Source organism: Amblyomma maculatum, chromosome 2, assembly GCF_055883805.1.
Source record: "Amblyomma maculatum isolate TAMU_Amacu chromosome 2, ASM5588380v1, whole genome shotgun sequence".
Lineage (NCBI taxonomy): Eukaryota > Metazoa > Arthropoda > Arachnida > Ixodida > Ixodidae > Amblyomma > Amblyomma maculatum.
In genome coordinates this window covers 147469176-147489418 of record NC_139345.1, presented here as the reverse complement: position 1 = coordinate 147489418, position 20243 = coordinate 147469176, and the positions used below count along the sequence as shown (strand labels likewise).

Below are 20243 nucleotides of genomic sequence, written 5' to 3'. Positions count from 1 at the left end.
AATAGTACTGGGGAGATTGTGTCTCCTTGCCTAACACCTTTCTTTACGGGAATTTTGTTACTTTTTTTATGCAGAACTATGGTTGCTGTGCAGCCATTATATATATCTTCCAACACTTTCACGTAATTTCGCAATGCCTGCATCACCGCCGAGGTTTCAACTGAGTCAAATGCTTTTTCGTAATCAATAAATGCTATGTATAAGGGCTGGATATATTCCAAGCATTTTTCTATCACCTGATTGATGGTATGGATATGATCGATAGTAGGGTACCGTTTCCGAAAACCTGCTTGATCCTTTGCTTGATTGCAGTCTAAGGTTGTCCTGATTCTATTAGCGATTACCTTAGTAAATACCTTATACGTAACAGACAGTAAGTTGATTGGTCTGTAATTTTTAAGGTCCTTGGCGTCCCCTTTCTTATGAATGAGGACATTGTTTGCATTCTTCCATGGTTCCGGTACCGTCGATGAGATCAGGCACTGCGTATACAGGGTGGCCAGCTTTTCTAACACGATATCCCCCCCCGTCCTTCAGCAAATCTGTAGTCATCTGATCCTCTCCAGCTGATTTCCTCCTTTTCATAGTTTCTAATGCTTTCTTGACCTCGTCCTTTGTAACTGGTGGAACGTCTGACTGTTTTTCCCTACCGCCAATCTCCTTACGGTCCTGACTACTTTGGCTACTGTAGAGATCTGTATAGAACTCCTCGGCTACTTTGACTATCTTGTCCATATTCATGATGACGTTGCCCTCCTTGTCCCTTATCGCATACATCTGGTTTTTGCCTATGCCCAATTTCTTCTCTACCGCTTTAAGGCTTCCCCCGTTCTTTACAGCATGCTCAATTTTCTCCATGTTATACTTCCTTATATCGGCCACCTTGCGCTTATTGATTAGCTTTGATATCTCGGCCAATTCAATCTGGTCTGCTGGATTGGAAGATTTCATACTCTGGTGTTTCTTAATCAAATCTTTTGTCTCCTTAGACAGCTTACCGGTATCCTCTCTAACTATCCTACCGCCTATTCCACCGCACATTCAGTAATGATACCGTATTTACTCGAATCTAGGCCGGTACTTTTTTTTTTAATTGGTTACGAAAGTCGGGGGTCAGCTTAGATTCGAGGATGCGGTTTGCCCGCAACCGCTAGACATGTGGCGCCATCTCGCGGCTACTGCTTGAAGCTTGCAGGTTTGCAGGCTCCATTTTGCTTTTGTGAACGTTGCACCAAGGTCTCGTTGTTTCGCGTTTCCTTGTGTGCGTCTCTGCGTGCCCTCGAAAAAGCAGTCGTGTTCGCAGGGCGATGGCTCCCACCAAGCGATGCCATTACACTGCGGCTTTTAAGCGGAAAGTAGTTTTAGAGGCGGAGAAGACGTCAAACCTACAAGCTCAGCACGACTTCGGCGTGGATGAAAAAAACGTGCGCCGATGGCGCAAGCAGCGGAATGAGCTTTTCGACTGCGCTGCAAAGCGAATGGCCTTCACTGGACCCAAGAGCGGGCGACACCACGAGGTGGAGAAGGACGTCGCTGATTTTATCAGGAAGCAAAGGGAAAGTGCAATGCTCGTGACGACGAAGATTATACAGGCGAAGGCGAGGGAGATCGCAAACGTTAGAGGCATTGGACAGACCCAATTTAAGGCCAGCAGGGGCTGGGTCACTCGCTTCATGAAGCGTTTCGGGTTCAGCTTGCGACAGAGGACTTCTGTGTGCCAAAACCTGCCCCCTGACTTTGAGGAGAAGCTGGTTGCATTCCAGCGCTTTGTTATCAAGAAGCGGTTGAAGGAGGACTACAGACTGGGCTAAATCGGTAACGCCGACCAGACCCCAGTCTGTTTTGACATGCCTGTAGCGTTCACAGTGAATGAAAAGGGCGCAAAACAGGTAAAAGTCAGAACTGCTGGGTACGAGAAGCAACGTTTTACCGTGATGTTATGTTGCATGGCCGATGGGCGAAAACTGCCGCCCTACATCATATTTAAGTGGAAGACGCTTCCAGCTGGAGAAGTTTTCCCTAAAAACGTCTTTGTGCGCGTCCATGAGAATGGATGGATGAGTGGTGCCCTTGTCGAAGACTGGGTGAAGACAGTTTGGCAACGCCGTCCCGGGGCCCTGTTGTTCAAGAAGTCGCTCCTGGTTCTCGACTCCTACCGCAGCCACTTGACAGATGCCATAAAGTCCGTGCTTTCGGATGACAGTACGGACATTGCGATAATCCCCGGAGGTATGACGAGCCAGCTACAGCCGCTCGACGTAGCCGTCAACAAGCCATTTAAGGATAGGCTGCGGAAGCACTACAACGACTGGCTGACAATGCAAGATCACCAGCTCACACCGACCGGGCGCATCAAGCGTGCTTCGTTTAGCCAAGTGGTGAACTGGGTCGCCGCGGCGTGGGAGGAGATTCCGGCCAAACTGATTGTGCGGGCCTTCCGAAAGTGCAGTATTTCCAACACGCTGGACGGAAGCGAAGAGTGCGCTGTGGGAGGAAACCAGCGACAAAGAGGACAGCGACGGCGACGAAGACAGCGAGTGAGCATTGAACGTGCTACAATGAGCGTCGCAAGCACAATAAAATGCATGTTCTAGTTCCAGTCAATGCCTTTTTTCATTCGGCTTACATTCAAGTAAACTTTTTTTTTTCTGACCGTCTGAATTTAGGGGGTCGGCCTAGAATCGAGGCCGGCCTAGATTCGAGTAAATACGGTATCTCTGAAATTATTGTTCACTGCTTCTAGGGTAATGTCGCCATCCTCGTTTAGAGCTGAATATCTATTCTGTAGCGAGATCCTGAACTTTTCTGCCCTCCCCCTCACCGCTAATTCGTTGATGGGTTTCTTTTTTTTTTTTCTTACTAAATTGTTGCGTTCCTTCTTCAGATTTAGGCTAATTGTGGACCTCACCATCCTGTGGTCACTGCATCGCACTTTCCCGATTACCTCTACATCTTGCATAATGGCAGGAGTTGAACACATCATGAAGTCAATTTCATTTTTAGTCTCCCCGTTAGGACTTTTCCATGTCCCTTTCCGGTTCTTGCGTTTGCTGAAGAAGGTATTCATGATTCGTAAGTTATTGCGCTCTGCAAACTCAACTAGTAACTCACTCCTGCTAAATTAGGAGACGCCTGCTTCTGGGAAAGAGAGCAATGGTTAGCCTTGACCGCCTAGTAAAGAGCAGAGACATTAGTCTGCCAACCAAGAACCGTATAACTCGTGCTATGGTCTTTCCAGTTGTGATGTATGGATGCGAGAGTTGGACTGTGAAAAAGGCTGACCGCCGAAGAATTGACGCGTTTGAATTGTGGTGCTGGCGAAGACTCTTGAGAGTTCCTTGGACTGCCAGAAGATCAAATCAGTCGATATTGTCGACCATAAACCCTGACTGCTCATTGGAGGGTCAAATTCTAAAGTTAAAGCTCAGCTACTTTGGTCATCTGATGAGAAGAGAGGAGTCGCTGGAGAAAGATTTGATGTTGGGAAAGTTGAGGGTCGCCGGAGAAGGGGTAGGCAGCGAACGCGATGGTTAGATGGCATCCTCGAGGCACTGCAGATGAAGTTATGTGATGTTAAGAAGATAGTGAGAGACCGGAAAGCGTGGCGTGACATGGTCCATAGGGTCACGAAGAGTCGGACACAACTGAACGCCTGAACTGAACTGAACTGAACTGCTATTCCTAGAACCAATGCCATAGTCACCTACTGCCTGGTCTCCTGCCTGCTTTTTCCCTACCTTGGCATTGAAGTCGCCCATTAGTACAGTATACTGCGTCTTTACTTTTCGCATATCCGATTCTACATCTTCGTAGAAGCTTTCAACTGCCTGGTCATCATAACTACATGTAGGTGCATAGGCCTGTACAGCCTTCAGTTTATATCACTTATTAAGCCTAATTACGATGCCTGCCACCCTCTCATTAATACTATAGAATTCATCTATATTGCCGGCTATATACTTATTGACAAGGAAACCTACTCCTAGTTGTCGCCTCTCTGGTAAACCTCGATAACACAGTACATGCTCATCCTTCAGTACAGTATATGCCTCATTCGGCCTCCTAACCTCACTAAGCCCTATGATATCCCATTTGTAGTGCTGTGTAGTGCTTCTTTATTACTGTTGGCGTTTCTGGTACATGTGGTTTACCATTGGTTATCTGTTCGGGTATTTTGCTCCTGTATTGCTCCTACCATTTCCTTGCGCATGTGGTTTCAATGTCTGCTTCTAATGTATCTTTTTTTTTTGTTTTTGTTGTCAATTTCACTGTACGAACAGCGTGTTGATGTGTTAGTATTTTAATCTATAATTTGGTGGCAGGTCGACACCGGGATGATTTTTTATTTCTTAGGTTTTTCCTCTTGTTAAGCTGGTTTTTCTTTTCTGCTGTGTATTTTAACAATGTATGTAATCCCACTCCTGCCTAAGGCCTTCTGTGAAGGCTGGGAGTATTCCTGAAATAAATAAATAAAATAAAATAATTTCATACCCTCTAGTTCCTCTAACAGCACTGCTAAACTAGCTTCACTAGGGTTCTAGCGTTAAACGTTGCCAGGGCAAGTTCCAATGGCGGCCTGTCCAGCGGAGCCAGGTATTCTTAGCACCCCCTGCTGCGTCACAGGTCTGACCGCCGCCGTGGTCAGTTGTTCCGCAGCCGCTGGTGACTGAGGGCCGGGGTTTTATGGAGCTTATCATAGGAGGTTGCGGCCAATTACTGCACCAGGGTGGCCAACTCCTGTTCTGGTGAGGGAGTGCGTTGCCCAAGGTGTTCACCAGCATCAGGTCGCGCCCCAAACCTGTTTATGCAATTCCATCGACATGCGTTTTTTTTTAATCCGGTGGAGAATTGCGCGGCACCGTGATTTGAACCCCAGCCCTCTTGCATGTGAGGCGGAGGTTCTACCGCTACGCCACCGCTGCGACCAATCTAAACTAGAATTGCACAAAAGTGTAAACCCTATTGAAAAGTACAGTATGAATTATATATATATATATATATATGTATACTATATATATAGGATTCCGTATACAGGTTATGGTACAGGAAGGACCTGCATGAAAAAGGGTAGAGCTGACATATTGCTGCTGAATACAATAAGCTCTCATTAATTTGGCTCTCAAGGAACGAGAAAAAATATGTAAGAATTAACCAAAGCCTCAAATGGGTCTAAAAAACTGCCGCAAACCGTTGGCACTACAGTAAATTTATCAGATGAACTCCTGCATGATGACTGCCTGCATTTGATATGGAACCAAAGCGACGATGATTTTTCCTAGTTTATCAAGTCATTCACATTGCGCGCACTGTTGGAAAGGCCCACTTTTCAAAAAGAAAGGTCTCTGTTCAAAAAACACTCCTTTGTGTTTTCAGGATGCTCCACTGCGCAGTGTCCGCGATGAAGCGCGGACACTGCAGTGAATTTGAAAATTTTTGCTCTCTTGGCAATTTCTGAAAAGTTTAAAGTATCAATTTCTGAATAAGAAAATAAGTCAAACAACATATTCGATTCATATTCAAAAGGCAGACAGGGCTATGGGGCGGGGTTTTTGTCCTAGGTCACTTACGCCACATAGTTCAGGCATACCTGTCCCTAGTTCCGGTTTTCAGTTTAAGTTTTCCCTTCATGTGGCATCAATAGTTGTCAAGCAACCAGCAACGCGTGAACCCAAATTTGTGACTAATCAACAGTCGACATGACAAATGGTGGTAAAATAAGCACATAGCGAAAAGCGTGCAGAAATCGGCGAGATGATGCCGCACGTGCGGCCCAGGTATGCATTGCAAGGTTCCCGACAGGCAGTGGGGCCAAAAGCATGCGCATGGCAAATTGTACTAACGCCACAATGTTCTGCGCTGACACTGTGCTGGCTAGTATTGTTGTGTGATCTTGATATAGTTATAAACTGAATATTTCCCTAATGGCATGGCATTCCGGAGAATGATGCACAAAATATCTGCAGGAACTACATTTTGCTGCACAGAGGACTGGTCAGTTCTGTACTTTTCACATAATGGTAACAGAAAGTTGTCCTCAAGTATAGACATCTGCCTTGTGCAGTTAGCCCCCATTTCTGGCTGTACCACAATAATAACTGCAGAATTATGTGGCCTAATACACATATATTAAAAACTTTACCATTATATCATACGTTACGAAAGAAAAAAGGGCATGCTCTTTAATGTTGCACACAGTACACGCATAAATGTGCAGGCCTACATTAATGTCACCAAGCACCCCCCCCATCTAAACAATGAAAAATACTTCCCACAGCTACCCCATCCATATCAGATTACATTTTCTTAAGGAAGCCCTGTTCCCATTTTATTTTATTTTTTCTTGTGAAATCCCACTACTGTGTGTTTGCTAGAGTTTATTTTGTTGGTGCAATTTTCACATTTCTGTCTCGTGGTTCTACTTTTAATTGCTCCGTTTTGCTCCTTCCTCTTGCCCTTTCAGGCATCACACAATCTGTTCTTGTTTGTGTGAGCTGCACCGTATTTGTGCCACTTTCTTGCCGCAGTACTTTATTCCTTGCAATGCATTCATCTCTCCAATGCTCTGGCGATTGACAGTACGAAAAACGAAGAAAAAAAAAAACGCTAATCCTTGAACAAGAACAAAAGGCTCAATTTCCTATCAAAGCTGCTACTTGTACAGCTTACAGGACGGCAAAGTAAACAATGTGTGCAGGACTGACTTGTCACTGGCGCACACTCTGAAGCAGCCCATGAGCAGCTCAGCCGCCTTCTCCAGGGTCTCTCCGGGTTTGCCCTTGCTCTTTTTGGAGAGCTGCATATCAGCCTGGGGGAGGGTGGGGGGAGGCACATGTAAAAACAAGTAAGGAGCACTGTGTGCATACATGAACACATACAGGGAAAATAAGGGGCTGCGTTATGAAATGCACAAGAAGGGAGCCAATGCCCACTAACACAAAGAAAAGCTTACAAGGTTTTTTTTTTGTTGCAAAAGCAACACGACAGCCAAAGCGAGACCTCGGGTGGCTGCAGCTACATCGTGAAGAGGCGTAGAAGCTAAGAAGAAAGCGAAGGAGACTAAGAAGATGAAGAGGAAGAATGCTCTGTTACCCACAGCTACAGCTTTCACTCCACATTCGGTTCAGCAGCATTGAAGCCTCCTCATGTTTTGGTGTTGATCAATATTAATATTCTAATCACGGAGATAACTGATTAGCATGTAGAACAAAAAATTAAACGAGCTCAACGCTGCTGAACCAAATGTGGAGTGTAAGCTTGGGCTGCGGGCGACGAGCGTTGCATTGAACATAACCACCGTTCTGTTGAATGCATCAAAGTTCCCCGGCCTTATATGCAGAACCGCCATTCATGCCCTGTGCATGCGATGCCGGCAGTTGCTTTCCCACTCCACTCGATCAGCTCTCCGCAGCGGCGTGCACAGTGCAGGAACTACCTTTCTCCTCTCTCCGGCACGCATCTTTTGGGATGCCGCTACCCTCCTCCTCCACTCTGTGGCGAGCACCACATACCTTTCGAGTCACTATGTGACCCATGTGACACAACTGGTGAGAGCGAGCAGTTGGAGCGATGGTCAGCGCTGTGGCAGAGGTTACTGCAGAGTGCACTGCTGTTGCGTCGGTTTACCTCCCATTAGAGGCCATTTACATGCCTGATTTGACCTTCCACACTACACTCCAAAAACAATCACCTTTGAATCGGGGGGTCCCAACATACGACCTTCCGAATTTTATGCCCAGTGCTCTACCGACTGAGCTAGGATGACGGCTGTTCAATCTATTTTCTTCTGTATTTATGCTGTGCGCAACCTATATTTGAGAGTGTCTGCCAGTGCAACCTTCCTCCATAGGAGTGGATGTGTAACACTCTGTGTGTGATACTATGACTCCCACACAGGCACGTGATCTAAAGGGGGGACTGTGTGACAACCCTCTTATGCTGCCTAAGACGTCAAGACAGCCAGGTTTGAAGCCCTTGTTAGCCAAAACCGCAAACAGATGCAGAGAATATAAGTGGCTCCGCCACGAAGTGCATAAGAAGTGAGCTGACAGCCACATATACAATGAAAAGCATAAGGGCTGTTTTTCTTGTACTGAGCAATGTTAATAATGTAATCATGAAGACAACTGATTAGAAAGTAGAAGAAGAAACAACCATCAGTAGTGGGTGATTGTTTTCCCTATGCTTTTCTTTGTTTCAGTGGCTGCTGACTCCCTTTTTACACATTTTATAACGAAGCCCCTGACTTTCCCAGCATTCCTTTGCTGTTCTTCTTAATCATGGGTTCAAATCCAGCTGCGTTGACGTGATAGGTAGCATAAGAGGGTTATCACACAGGTCCCACCATCCCAGTTAGGTCACATTCCTTAGGATGTGATACTCTTGATATCAAAGAACATTCCATGTCCGCTGCTATGGTGAATTGGTGAACAAATGTCTAAGAAAGTGGAAGACTGAACTGCTGTCACCATAGCTCAGTCAGTAAAGGACCAGATGCGAAATTCAGAGATCGTGGGTTCCCGACCTCATTGGCAGCAGGCGGTTGTTTTTTCTTTCACCTTCTAATAAGTTATCTCCACAATTACACTATTAACATGCATCAACCCCAGAAAAAAAAAATCCTCTATGCTTTCCTTTGTGTAAGTGGCCGTTAGCTCCCTTGTCATACATTGAAGTAGCCATACATACTACAGAATGTATGTCTGTAAACTATCATTATCATCCTAATCTATGGCTACACACAAGGCAGGATGAAGGGTATCTCCTATTTCTGCAACAAACCGTACTCTGGCCACCTTACCACAATAAGCTTCTTAATTATGCATGCCCTCCTCCTGAAATATACTTCATGATTTAAAGAGACTGTTAGCCATCTGCTCCATGATAACATCCTCTGTCCCATGCCCATTTCTTTTCTTTGGTTTCACCTAGACTACCATTACCTCATAAAATCTTGTTTCGTGACATATAAGCTTTCTTCCTGTCTATTAGTGTTGTGCCCATCATTTTCTTTCCCATACAGCTTGCTGTGCTGTCCTCCATTATAATTGCAAGCAAGGTGGCATGTACTAGGCGATGCCAGTGCACATTAAAGAACTCTAGGTGGTCGAAATTATCCACAGCCCCCACCATTGCAGTCTCCCGCATAGCCTGAGTCTCTTTGGGAGGGATGTTAAACCCCATCAATCAAACTACACCAAACTACTTGTTAGCCTCCTACAACTTTCACCTTCTAGGTGGGGGTGTAGATGCATGCACATCCACTTTGTTTGGGTGCTTGCAAGTAAACTTGTTGCAAGTGACATCCACACTGTGCAGAACATGCAAAGCAAAACACCTGCTGCACTGTAGGACTACAATCACTACCATTACCTCTAAGCCTTACTTCTCTCTCACTGATAAGTCTGCTCCTGTCGCCCAGAATCAAAGAACCAAAATATGGAGCACATAAATGTTCGATTCCAGAGCAGCATGAAAGTGTCACACAATTCACACACAGTCGTGTGCTGATGTCAGGAAAGGGAATGTTCCTGATAGAGGTAGGCACTGCACCACATCTTTACTGGCGATTTGTTTTAGCACAAAACAATGGGATGCTACCTACAAGTACATGCACAAAGCCCATTACTGTGCAACACAGCTCTGATTTGAATTTGGTTTCCATGAAAACCAATTCTCAGAAGCATCGGCTGGGTAGCAAAAGCCATAGAAGTGGCTGTGGCATTCAGCGTTATAATGTAATGAATAGTACAGTCACACCCTCTCCTACTCATTTCGTTTAACTATAGAATAACTGGATGTAACCAGACATGCAGAAACTCCTTTTTACACTGAAAGCTTTGCATAACTGAAAAGCGAACTGGAAACTGTGATGTTCAACATATTGAAGCAACACAGGGGCCGTAAGGAATGCCAAAGTGAAAGGTGTTGGATTAATTCAGACTCACTGGGGCTGTTTGATGTGTGCTAGCAATGCACAGCACGTGGGTGTTTTTTGCACATAGCCTTCATCTATTTTAACGCATGGCCACATTGGCAAAAGTGGCACACTTCCAAGTTTGGAAGCTATAACTGTACCCAGCCTGCACTGTCAGGGGCTACACATAGAGCATTCAATGATTCAAGCACATTGAAGTCATGACATGTATAATCGTGAGCAAATACTTCTAAGCCACATTTCACCTATGAAGCAATTTTAACTACAGTCAAATCTACGTTTTCAATGTAAAACTATTTCATAATTATGAATTTCAATAAAGTGCATATTTCAGAATAAAGCACGCATTTTATTTTTTCTTCAATATTGTAAGAACATCAATGTTACGAATTCGGCTAAATTTAACAGCGCCGCAGCTCGCAACTGTCACATGAAACAAAAACCGCCGTTTCTGTGTGTATAGCCTGTGGGCTGTAGCTATCATCATCAGCATACCAGCTCCTTGTGGCACCACAAAGCTGTGGTTTAATATGCAATAGCAAGCAGGCCTAGCCGCCTGCCGTTTTTCGTCCTGTGTTGTGTATCATTCGCAGGTCGGTCGTTCGTGCCATTCGCGCCTGCGGAAAGGTTTTTTTTTTTTATTTTTTTGTTGCGGGTTATCTTATTGCGAAGTTTTGAGAGATCTGACGATGATTGCAGCAAGCGAAGGTGCCAGAAGATAGGAAATCAGCGTTCACAGCAAAAAACAACGCAAGGAAAAAGTCAATCGGCCTCTGCAGGCAGCTAGCATTGCCCTATCGACCGTCGGAATTATTTTAAAAAACCGAGACAAGATTTGCTAAGCTCAGGGAAAACTGAACACGAGATCATGTCGAACTCTAATATTTTTTTTTTGCACACGGACAAAGTCCGTACTTTCATCGCTCGGTTCAACCACGCACCCGATGAGGTGTTGTGCAAAGTGGAAGGTGTCTGTGCTGTCTCGGTGTAACGTAGTGCGTGGTCGTGATTGCTAAGCGCAGCAGAAGAAAATAACAGTTTTCTCCAAATAAATCAGCTCTGAAGTTACTGCAACATTTTCATTTGAGGTTTTGCTAGTCTACATATGTGCCTACCGCCAAAGTACGTTATTTTCATACCTAGGTTTGACTGCTATCTTATAATCACAGATTTTTCATTACAATGATACTTGAAAATAATGAACGACTTTTTGCAGTCCCGCAGGATTCATTATACTATTGAGATTTGACTGTACAAGTTTTTGAAACCTACTGCACTGCATGTCACTGCAAACTGACGAAACAGTGCAGCATGTGTCACAACTTGATCTTGATTTTTATAGTGCTGAAGAAACACCACAGGAAGAAAGACACAAAAGGACAGAAGCGCAACTTCCAACTTGGAAGTTGCGCTTCGGTCTTTTTGTGTCTTTGTTCCTGTGGTGTTTCTTCAGCCATATAAAAATCATGATCCTGTACCAACTAACCCGTCAAAAAGTCCTGCTGTGTCCCAACTTGAAGTACGAGTCTCTCACTTTCATTCCCGACATTGTGTCACTGAAATATTCTCGTGCGTGTGCTGCAAATGTACACTGCAAATGTTTCTGCAAGTTCGTCACCTCAGTAAAGCTTTTGTGAAGGCTAAAATTAGTATATCAACCCTAGTGCTTGTTTAAAAATGCCCGCACTGAAGTGAAGATGTCCATACCTGTGAGGCGAATAACCGAAGGTCAAGGCAGACTGTGTACATGATGGGCAGGGCCCAGTTCTCTTCCTTGAGGGACTGAAATATCTTGGTGAAAAGCTTGCAGTGGGAAGAACCAAGCCAACGGTCAAGGGCCACGCAACAGCAAACAGATTGGCAAGGGCTCCACAGAACAGCCTGAAGTGCCCATAGCAACTGGAAGCTACACACTGCTTGTCTCAGTACCATCCTAATGCATCAGCTACCAACAGTGAAATAGTGAATCAATTATGGATATTTCAGCATGCCACTACTGCCTAAAAACACATATTGCTGTGGCCCTCAGCAGGATTATAGTGCAGTATTTCTTTGCTCTCATTCTCATCTATGAATGCATTCCCGACAAAACTGAAAAATTCTGCCTACCATCACCTACAACTCTGACAGACCTGCCAGACAATGACTGTCAGTTTGTGGGCAAACTCTATGGCAATTGGCAAGCCTGCTTTAGAGATTGCAATAATAAAGGGTCTATCTTGAAATTAACAAGACAAGTAGTGGCACTGCGCTAGCGCTTGATTAAGAAAACAGTTTCGGGAGACAAAGGGGGAACCTTCAGCTTCACAATATGACAAGCTCGGTTGGCTTCAAATAGGCAAAGCAAGTGTGGCACGCTTCAGTGCGTACCTCCTTTTCTTCGCTGCGTTCAGGAAATAATGGAGCGAACACTGAAGCAGCACTATTCAGTGAAGTTTAAATTAAACTGAAGAAGCCTCCTGCCGAGACGTTTTTTCCATCACCAAAGACCGCATATGGCAGCTATGCAATGTGCAGATTATGAGTGTTCAAAATGCAAAATATTTGCAGACAGACGTGAAGACGACCACAAAGAGCAACAATGCAACGACAGTTACAGACGCTAACCTTGACTGCGTGCGTACATTAGTGAACACTGATTGGCATTTAAGTGTCTGTATATTTGCAGAAGGATCAGAGATTCCAAAAACATAAGTTCATGAAACTGTCAATGGAAAGTTCTAAGTGTGCAAAGTCTGTCCAAAAATCATGCCAAGAATTTTCTTTCTAAACAAGTTATCACAGGGGATGAAATCTGTGTGTGTAAACATGACCCAGAAACAAAAAGACAGAACTTAGAGTGGCACATCAGCGAATCCTCCTGTCCGAGAAAGGCACAGATTCCAAAATCCAAAGTGAAATTCATGTTAATCGCACTCATGACTGTGAGAAAATCAGCCGTTACAAACAGACCGATCCCACAGGCCAGTTTCATGATGGCATCGCTGCCGTGGTACATGTTGATACTCGTAGTCATCCAACCACTCCAGCCACCCATAGTGCCTGCACACCACGTTTCCGAGCAATTTTAAGGCTAAGCTTTTAATGGCTCATGCTCGCGGATCGTGTTCGTTCATCCGTCGGTCCGTCTGTCTGCAACTCTTTCGTTACGTGGGAGGTGGCAGCTGGAAGCTGAGCACTAACTGGATGTAGGGCATCCTTAAATTACGTTTGGCACAAGCTACCCAACTCAGGCCTTTCCTTTAATATGGGAGGGGGATATCTGAATCAGCCTGCCAAGCCCTATGCATTCATGCTATCCTTAGGCCACGCAGGCAAGTTTATACGGCTTGGTTAAAGCGGTGCTTTATAAGTTGGCTGGTAGCTTATGGTCATCATGAGGATGGGAGTAAAAATAGAGAGAAAGAGGTGCCGTAGTGGAGGGCTTCAGGACCACCCCGCGGTAGAGGCTTTCGCCCCATTGCAGTTTAGTGATCCAAAGTGCCCCTTAGAATTTTTAGCTCGTGTGTATGCCAGATTGCATTGCAAAAATTTACTTGCTATGTTCCTCGATGCTATAACAGAACAAAAGAAAAATGGCCCAGGCTTTATGTATTAAACCATAGCTTAAACAGCTAGCTCGGGAGAAAGACATCGGTGTCGTTGTAGTACTAATAGTTGTCGGCACCGTATGTCAGAAATAATTGGGGGCTGCATAAAAAATGCAATGGTAATTTGCAATTCTAGCGATTGCTTGAAGTGTGACAAGTGATGACGAGTTCAAGAAATCATTGAAATAATTTCATGAAATGTTAAAAAAATGAAAAAAGGAGTTCAAATGAGTGAAAATACCCAGAATGAAAAGGCATGCTTGATGATGCTAATTTAAAAATTTAGTGTAATTCATCAATTATTTATGTGGATCAATTGAAATTTTGGAAAAAAAGGCTCCGAAGGTGTAAACTGCTCAGAATAAAAAGAGAATGCTTGAGATGCTAATTAAAAGATTAAAGGAGTTAACCTTATCAATTATTTGAAAAATAGAAAGGTTGGAAAAAGGGGTTCAAGGTGTAAAAATGCTCAAAATGAAAGGACAATGCTTCATGCTGATTAAAAAATTAGTGTAATTGATTGTTTTCCATTTTGATTTTTCCATTTCTTTATTTTTCAAATATTTATTTATTTGGTCAATTACACACTCTAAATTTTCACATTAGCTTTTCATTCTGAGCGCTTGCACTCCTTTGAACCACCTTTTTCCAACTATTTTTCTTTTTTTTTTACTTCTTCAATTCTTTATATAGTTATTTACAATGATTTCTCTAACTCATCATCACCTATCTTGCACCAATCAATCATCAGTCACTAGAATAACAAATCACTATGGTATAATATTTTTAAAGCAGCCCACAATTATTTCCGACATACAGTGCCGACTACGCCAATGGTGCTTAGACCGAACGAGCTGGATAAGCTATCGCTTAAAAGAACGTAAGTACCCTTAGAACCTTTGCCTGGCATGCAGTGTAGGTTTGTAAAACAATGATGTGACAAATATATCTCGGTGATGAAGTATGATAAATATGCGTTGAGTTCATGTGGAGTGCAGGCTGCAGCAGTGCAGGTGCGCGCTCTTACCAGACTACTACAATCAACATGGCGGCTATGCAAGTTCACGAAAACCAGCACATGCGCAGATCAGAAGGTGGGATAAGTCTATTAATTCCCCCCCGGGTGACAGGAAATGGGCCTTCCTACGTGGAAGTCCTCCAGAGACTTGGAAAATGCATCCTGAGCAAGCACAGATTATGACGTCATTGGTTCTGTGCCGTTCCCTTGCAGGCCGCGCAATGTCAGGGAGTTTTTGACTTGGAAAAGCATAAACACGCTTTACTAGCATACATACAGCAAAATAACCGTGCAACTTCATTCCTTTTCTGAGAATGAAACATGCATTCAAAGGACACCAGCATGACACCGTCGAAGATGTCCAATGGGCTGCAACAAAAATGCTCAACAAAGTTCCAGAAAAGGACTTTCAAGATGCCTCCAAACAGAGGGAAACTTGCTGGGATCACTGCTTCACCAGGATTTTTACTTCGAAGATTACCAGGTATACTGAAAGATGTTGCGAAATAAGGTGCGATTTCTACAATAAGCCCTTACTTTCAGGGCAGACCTTGCATACGGCTGCCTATGCTCTGGTAGCCAGTGGTATCGTAGAACAACTTAATGAGGGGCTTCAATACCAAGTTTTGGTTTGCAGAAAGCAGTGTTCCACTGCATTGCATATTCATACTGTCTCAGAGTAACATTTTTAGGGACTCCATATGGCAGATACAGCAGGTTTTGATTGACCAAGTCTCCTTTTCAAAAAATCAGTTAAGGGAAAATGATGAAAATGTTCATCCAAGGGGCTTGAAATGGTTACTGAACCATGAAGCAAAAATAATAATAATAAAAAAAATACAGAAATGAAGTCATGTGAGCAGCCCTATGAAAATAACTCAAACAGGTAAGTGAACAGATATGAGCACAGAAAGTGAAACTTTTAGTTTGAAAATGGCATCTGTTTGACTTCTCTCACCACGCTGCACTGTGGGTGCCACAAAGCAGCGCTGACACAGAACTCTGTAATCTCATTGTAATCTTACCACGTCATACTCTGCCTCTAAAAATGAACTAAAATTTTTCAACATTCTGCTACAATGGATACACTGAAGCCAAACAATCGCAAAGGGTGAATACTCGTTGCATGAGTGAACCTTTGTTTCACATACCTTGAGAAACGCTCAGAAAGACCTCTCACAAATCTTTAATACATTAACATTAGAATCACCATGTTCAAAAACCAGTCTACCTGTCTGTCGCCTGTCTGAAGCCTCAGTTGACAGGTGGCAAATGTGAAAAAAGGGATATTCCACTCTCCAATTTTGGAGAGTGGGTGAAAGGGAGAAAAAGAAAGGGAGGGAGGTGATGAGTGGCAGGTGCGGGGTAGATTGGGGGTGCATTGTGTCACAATGCAGTTGATGGATGTGATCATGCCACCTGATCGCACAGTCTGGAACAGTCAGCAGAAGAAGCTGCTTAGTCCGGAGCAAACACCAATGTCAACTAGCGCTCTGCCAAACTGAAGAGACTGAACATCTGTGCTCTCTGCTCTTTCTCAATGAAACGGTAACTTCAGACGCAACATTACATCTACTGTATTGCACACCAAACTGCTTAAAATTTATGCTATATTGCACAATTACTGATAGAATGATGGCTCAGAGATTACCAATTACCAACTGCTAGAGACTGGTCAAGCCGCAAAACAAAGGATATTGGACCAAGATGGCTTGCTCCTTGTATGCATCCACAAAGTTGTAGTTATTCATGTGGTAGAGGCACCTGAAAGGAAACAATGAATGGATCACTGTGCTGATAGGGAAGTTTGACAATAATATTGGAATTAGACACAAGTTGCTAGTCTCCATTTACTCAGCTCAGAGGACATCGAAATAATGTGCTTGGAATGAAAGTGCTAAAGAGAGTGAACTGAAATGCCTACTCCATATTACATATGGTGTTGTTGAGTAACACAGCCATCACAACCCACTTTAGCGGGTAGCGTCCAGTGTTACTCGATAAAAACTTGAAATTTCTCCAACCAACACTTTTATTTTATAAAACCCGACGTTTCGGAGCCGGCTCGGCTCCTTCTTCAGGGGTGCATGACGCGGGGCTGCGTGCAGCTATAAGTAAAGGAATGGTCGGGGGGGGAGAAGAAGGTGGGGGGGGGGGGAGAATGGGGAGGGGGTGAGATGTATGTGAAAGAAATGAGAAGGAAGGAGGGAGGGTTTTAGACGAGTGAGGGTGAAGCAGGTGCAGGTGTGCTCGCTGGCGACTTTTTTCTTTTCTTCTGTGAAGTGGCCAGGAGAGAGCGAAGACCTTGCAAGTATACAGCAGGGAGGTTGCCTATTGTCCGGTTGATATTATTTGCGGTCGACTGTATGTGCCATGACTCGAGGAGGCGTCTTTTGCGGTAATTGGTCTCGGTCTCCAAGATGAACGTTTCTTCGAAATTTATTCTGTGGTCGGAATCTTCTGAATGTTCAGCTACGGGGTTGCGTTCTCATGAAAAATTTCGTACATCGTTCTTGTGTTGCCGAATTCTTTCTTTAAGGTTTTTTTGTTTCGCCAATGTAGCTAGCATCACAGTCGGCGCAGGGAATTTTGTAGACAATGCCTTGGGCTCTTTCTCTTGGTGGTCGATCTTTGGGGAAGGGTAGCAGGCTCCCCAAAGTGTTTGAAGGCTTATGCGCCACTCGAATTCCCTCTTTTCTTAGAATACGGGCGATGGTTTCGCTGGTGCCTCGGACATAGGGGACAGTGACATACTTTTGAGATGTAGTTGTTTGTTGCTGGTTATTTTCTTCCCGGGGCCTGTCGTTGCGTTTTTGGCGGCGAATGATTTTCCGGATAAATTTTTTTGGGTAGCCGTTCATGGTTAGTTCCTTGACTATTAAGCGTCTTTCGTTTGCTTTGTCGGGCTCTGTGGTGCAATGTGTTTCCACTCTTTGTAATAAGGTCTTCACAACTGACGCTTTATGGCTTGTCGGGTGGTTCGAAGTGAAATGCAGATATCGCCCTGTGTGGGTGGGTTTTCGGTATACGGAGAATCGCAGACGGTTGTTTTTTCGGGTCACCAGAACGTCCAAAAACGGCAGGGCGCCTTGCTTCTCCATATCCAGGGTGAACTGAATCTCCGGTTGTATGGAATTTAGATGAGAGAGGAAATTTTGGACTTCAGATTTCTTAATAATTGAGAAACAGTCATCGACATATCTCAGAAAAATTTTTGGCGGTGGGCGGAAAGAGTTGAGAGCTCGTTCTTCGATGTGCTGCATAGTTATATTCGCCATAGCGACAGAGATGGAGGCACCCATTGGTGTTCCCTTAACTTGTTTGTAGAATTCTCCTCGGCATGAGAAGTATGTGTTTGATAAGCATAGTTCCAGAAGGCGGCATACCTCGTCTACACTGAGTGGGGTTCGTGCGCTGAGTGTACCGTCGCGTTGTAGGGTTTCTCGAGTGGCGGCCAACGCGAGATTTACAGGGACATTTGTGAAAAGGGACACCACGTCAAAGGAAACAAGGCACTCGTCGACCTCAAGGCTCACCTGGGATACGAGGATCGTATCCCAGGTGAGCCTTGAGGCCGACGAGTGCCTCACCTTCTTCTCCCCCCCCCACCTTCTTCTCCACCCGACCATTCCTTTACTTATAGCTGCACGCAGCCCCGCGTCATGCACCCCTGAAGAAGGAGCCAAGCCGGCTCCGAAACGTCGGGTTTTATAAAATAAAAGTGTTGGTTGGAGCAATTTCAAGTTTTTATTTAGTTATCAACCCAACCAGACAGGCAAATCTGTCGAAATGTTTAGCTTTCAGTGTTACTCGAGGAGAACTGGGGAAAGCCTTCACGTTGACACACGTAGTTGTTTTGACTGATATAAGCTCTGGTCCGTATTGCAAAACGGACTCTTAGTCGATTTAACTAGGCACAGCGAACCTACGTAAAATAGAAATTACAAGGGTTCAATGCTGCTGAACCAAATATTGAGCGAAAGGATTAGCTGCGGGTGACTGAGCGTTCTTCTCTTCTTCCTCAGCCCACATACAAAGCCCCGCTTTGGTTGGTTGGTTTGTGGGGTTTAACGTCCCAAAGCAACTCAGGCTATGAGAGACGCAAAGCCCCGCTTCTTTAACCAACCGATATGAACGTGCCTTAGTGGCCTATAGGGGTAATGTGAATGCCAGGGTCCTAGCAGGCTGATTCTGACATAACCGTCCTATATGAAACGAGAGACCCAAGTAGGCAGCTCCTGCCAGCTTGTGGTAGTCTACGAGGATCGTCTAAAGGTCAGATGTCAAACGTGGTTATCGCCGGGACCACGCTGACGGCTTGAAAGTGCGAGTAGTATCGCTTTCGCAATAATAAACGTGCATACCTCAGATGCTGGCAGACGACTTCGTCCCACGGCGAGTCCATAACACGCTGCACGGCGGGTTCGGGATCGTCCAGATGGAGACGAGAGCTCGCGCTGTGTGCGTGCTTACAGGACAGCAGCTCCTGCGGCAGCACCACCACAACTGAGATCCGTAAATAGCTCAAGACGACTACTGGGGATTTGACATACTTTGCGCAGATTTAGGGCGTTTATACCAGGTACAAGCATACTCGGCACCTTCTTACAATGCGCTAGCTGTCAAATAACGACTGTAAATCTCGTAATTCAACTGGAATGGCGGTGCATGTAGCGCCTTTCTCACTCATCACGCACTGTGACGATCGACATGCCCATTTGTGTTGCAGGCAAATTGTGCTTGCACCAAGACTGAAGGCTCACAAAGACTCACGGCGGCTTTCTTGCCTCTTCCATGCTGCAGAGCTTCATCGACCTGCAGGCAAAAAGCCAATCATGAAAGCCCTGCTCAACATTACGAGGAGTTGCCGCGCAACGATAATCATTCACGGTGCTACGCGCACATACAAATATGCCCACCTGCTGAAGATACTGGTTCATAGTGATGTGTGCCATGACTGTTAAACCAGCCTTTGACCAAAGAGAAAAAAAAACGCCGACAAACAATGTGTTTCTTCGTGTGCCAGAAAAAACGGTTTCGAGCAAGAAACTGTTTACTGTTTACTGTAGTTTACTGCAAACTCGCCGCCGCCATAATAGGATTAGGATTGGCTTATACTGGATGGCTTTGACAGTTTTGAATCCGATATGTTGGGCCCCTTTGGGAGCGTTTGTGAGAAAGTATTTTACTAAAGTGTTTTGTTCTTTAAATATTATTGTAATAGTTTGGCCAGAAAATAAAAGGATACATGCATGTTATGAGAGCGACCGACGATTTTAGCTACTGGTGGGTATCAGGTTGTACGGTTGTACAGGGTTTTGAATATTTGGGGGCTGGGATTTAAAAAATTCCTATGCAAAATCTACTACCCCATTCCAGCTGAAATAACGTTCACAAAGTAGCAAAATATCGTCTACGTTATCTGATAAGTGATTCAACATTGGTACTTGCCTAGATTTTCCGAAATCGAGGAAAAACTTCTCTCGGCGGCGTGCACAATTTTCGCAGAAGAGAGTCGAAAAGCTATTTTGACATGATACGTCATCTGTCGAGCAGTCTCACTGCTCGACAGATGACAGAGCAGTCTCACTGCTCGACAAGTACCAGCGTCAGCTGTCGAGCAGTCGAAAAGCTATTTTGACATGATACGTCATCTGTCGAGCAGTCTCACTGCTCGACAGATGACAGAGCAGTCTCACTG

General features: G+C 44.6%; 1 protein-coding gene across 1 annotated transcript in view; it reads right to left on the bottom strand.

The window, feature by feature from the left end:
• PCID2 (PCI domain-containing protein 2) overlaps nucleotides 1-19685 on the bottom strand; it is a 71182-nt gene extending 51497 nt beyond the window's left edge. Inside the window, exons 1-6 of the mRNA XM_084595377.1 lie at nucleotides 19462-19685; nucleotides 19316-19357; nucleotides 18907-19028; nucleotides 16242-16306; nucleotides 11642-11739; nucleotides 6702-6805 (exon numbers count right to left, since the gene is read on the bottom strand). Coding sequence (XP_084451503.1) covers nucleotides 6702-6805; nucleotides 11642-11739; nucleotides 16242-16306; nucleotides 18907-19028; nucleotides 19316-19357; nucleotides 19462-19497 — 467 coding nt within the window. The 5' untranslated portion in view covers nucleotides 19498-19685. The remainder of the gene's footprint in view (nucleotides 1-6701; nucleotides 6806-11641; nucleotides 11740-16241; nucleotides 16307-18906; nucleotides 19029-19315; nucleotides 19358-19461) is intronic.
• Between the last annotated feature and the right edge of the window lie 558 nt (nucleotides 19686-20243).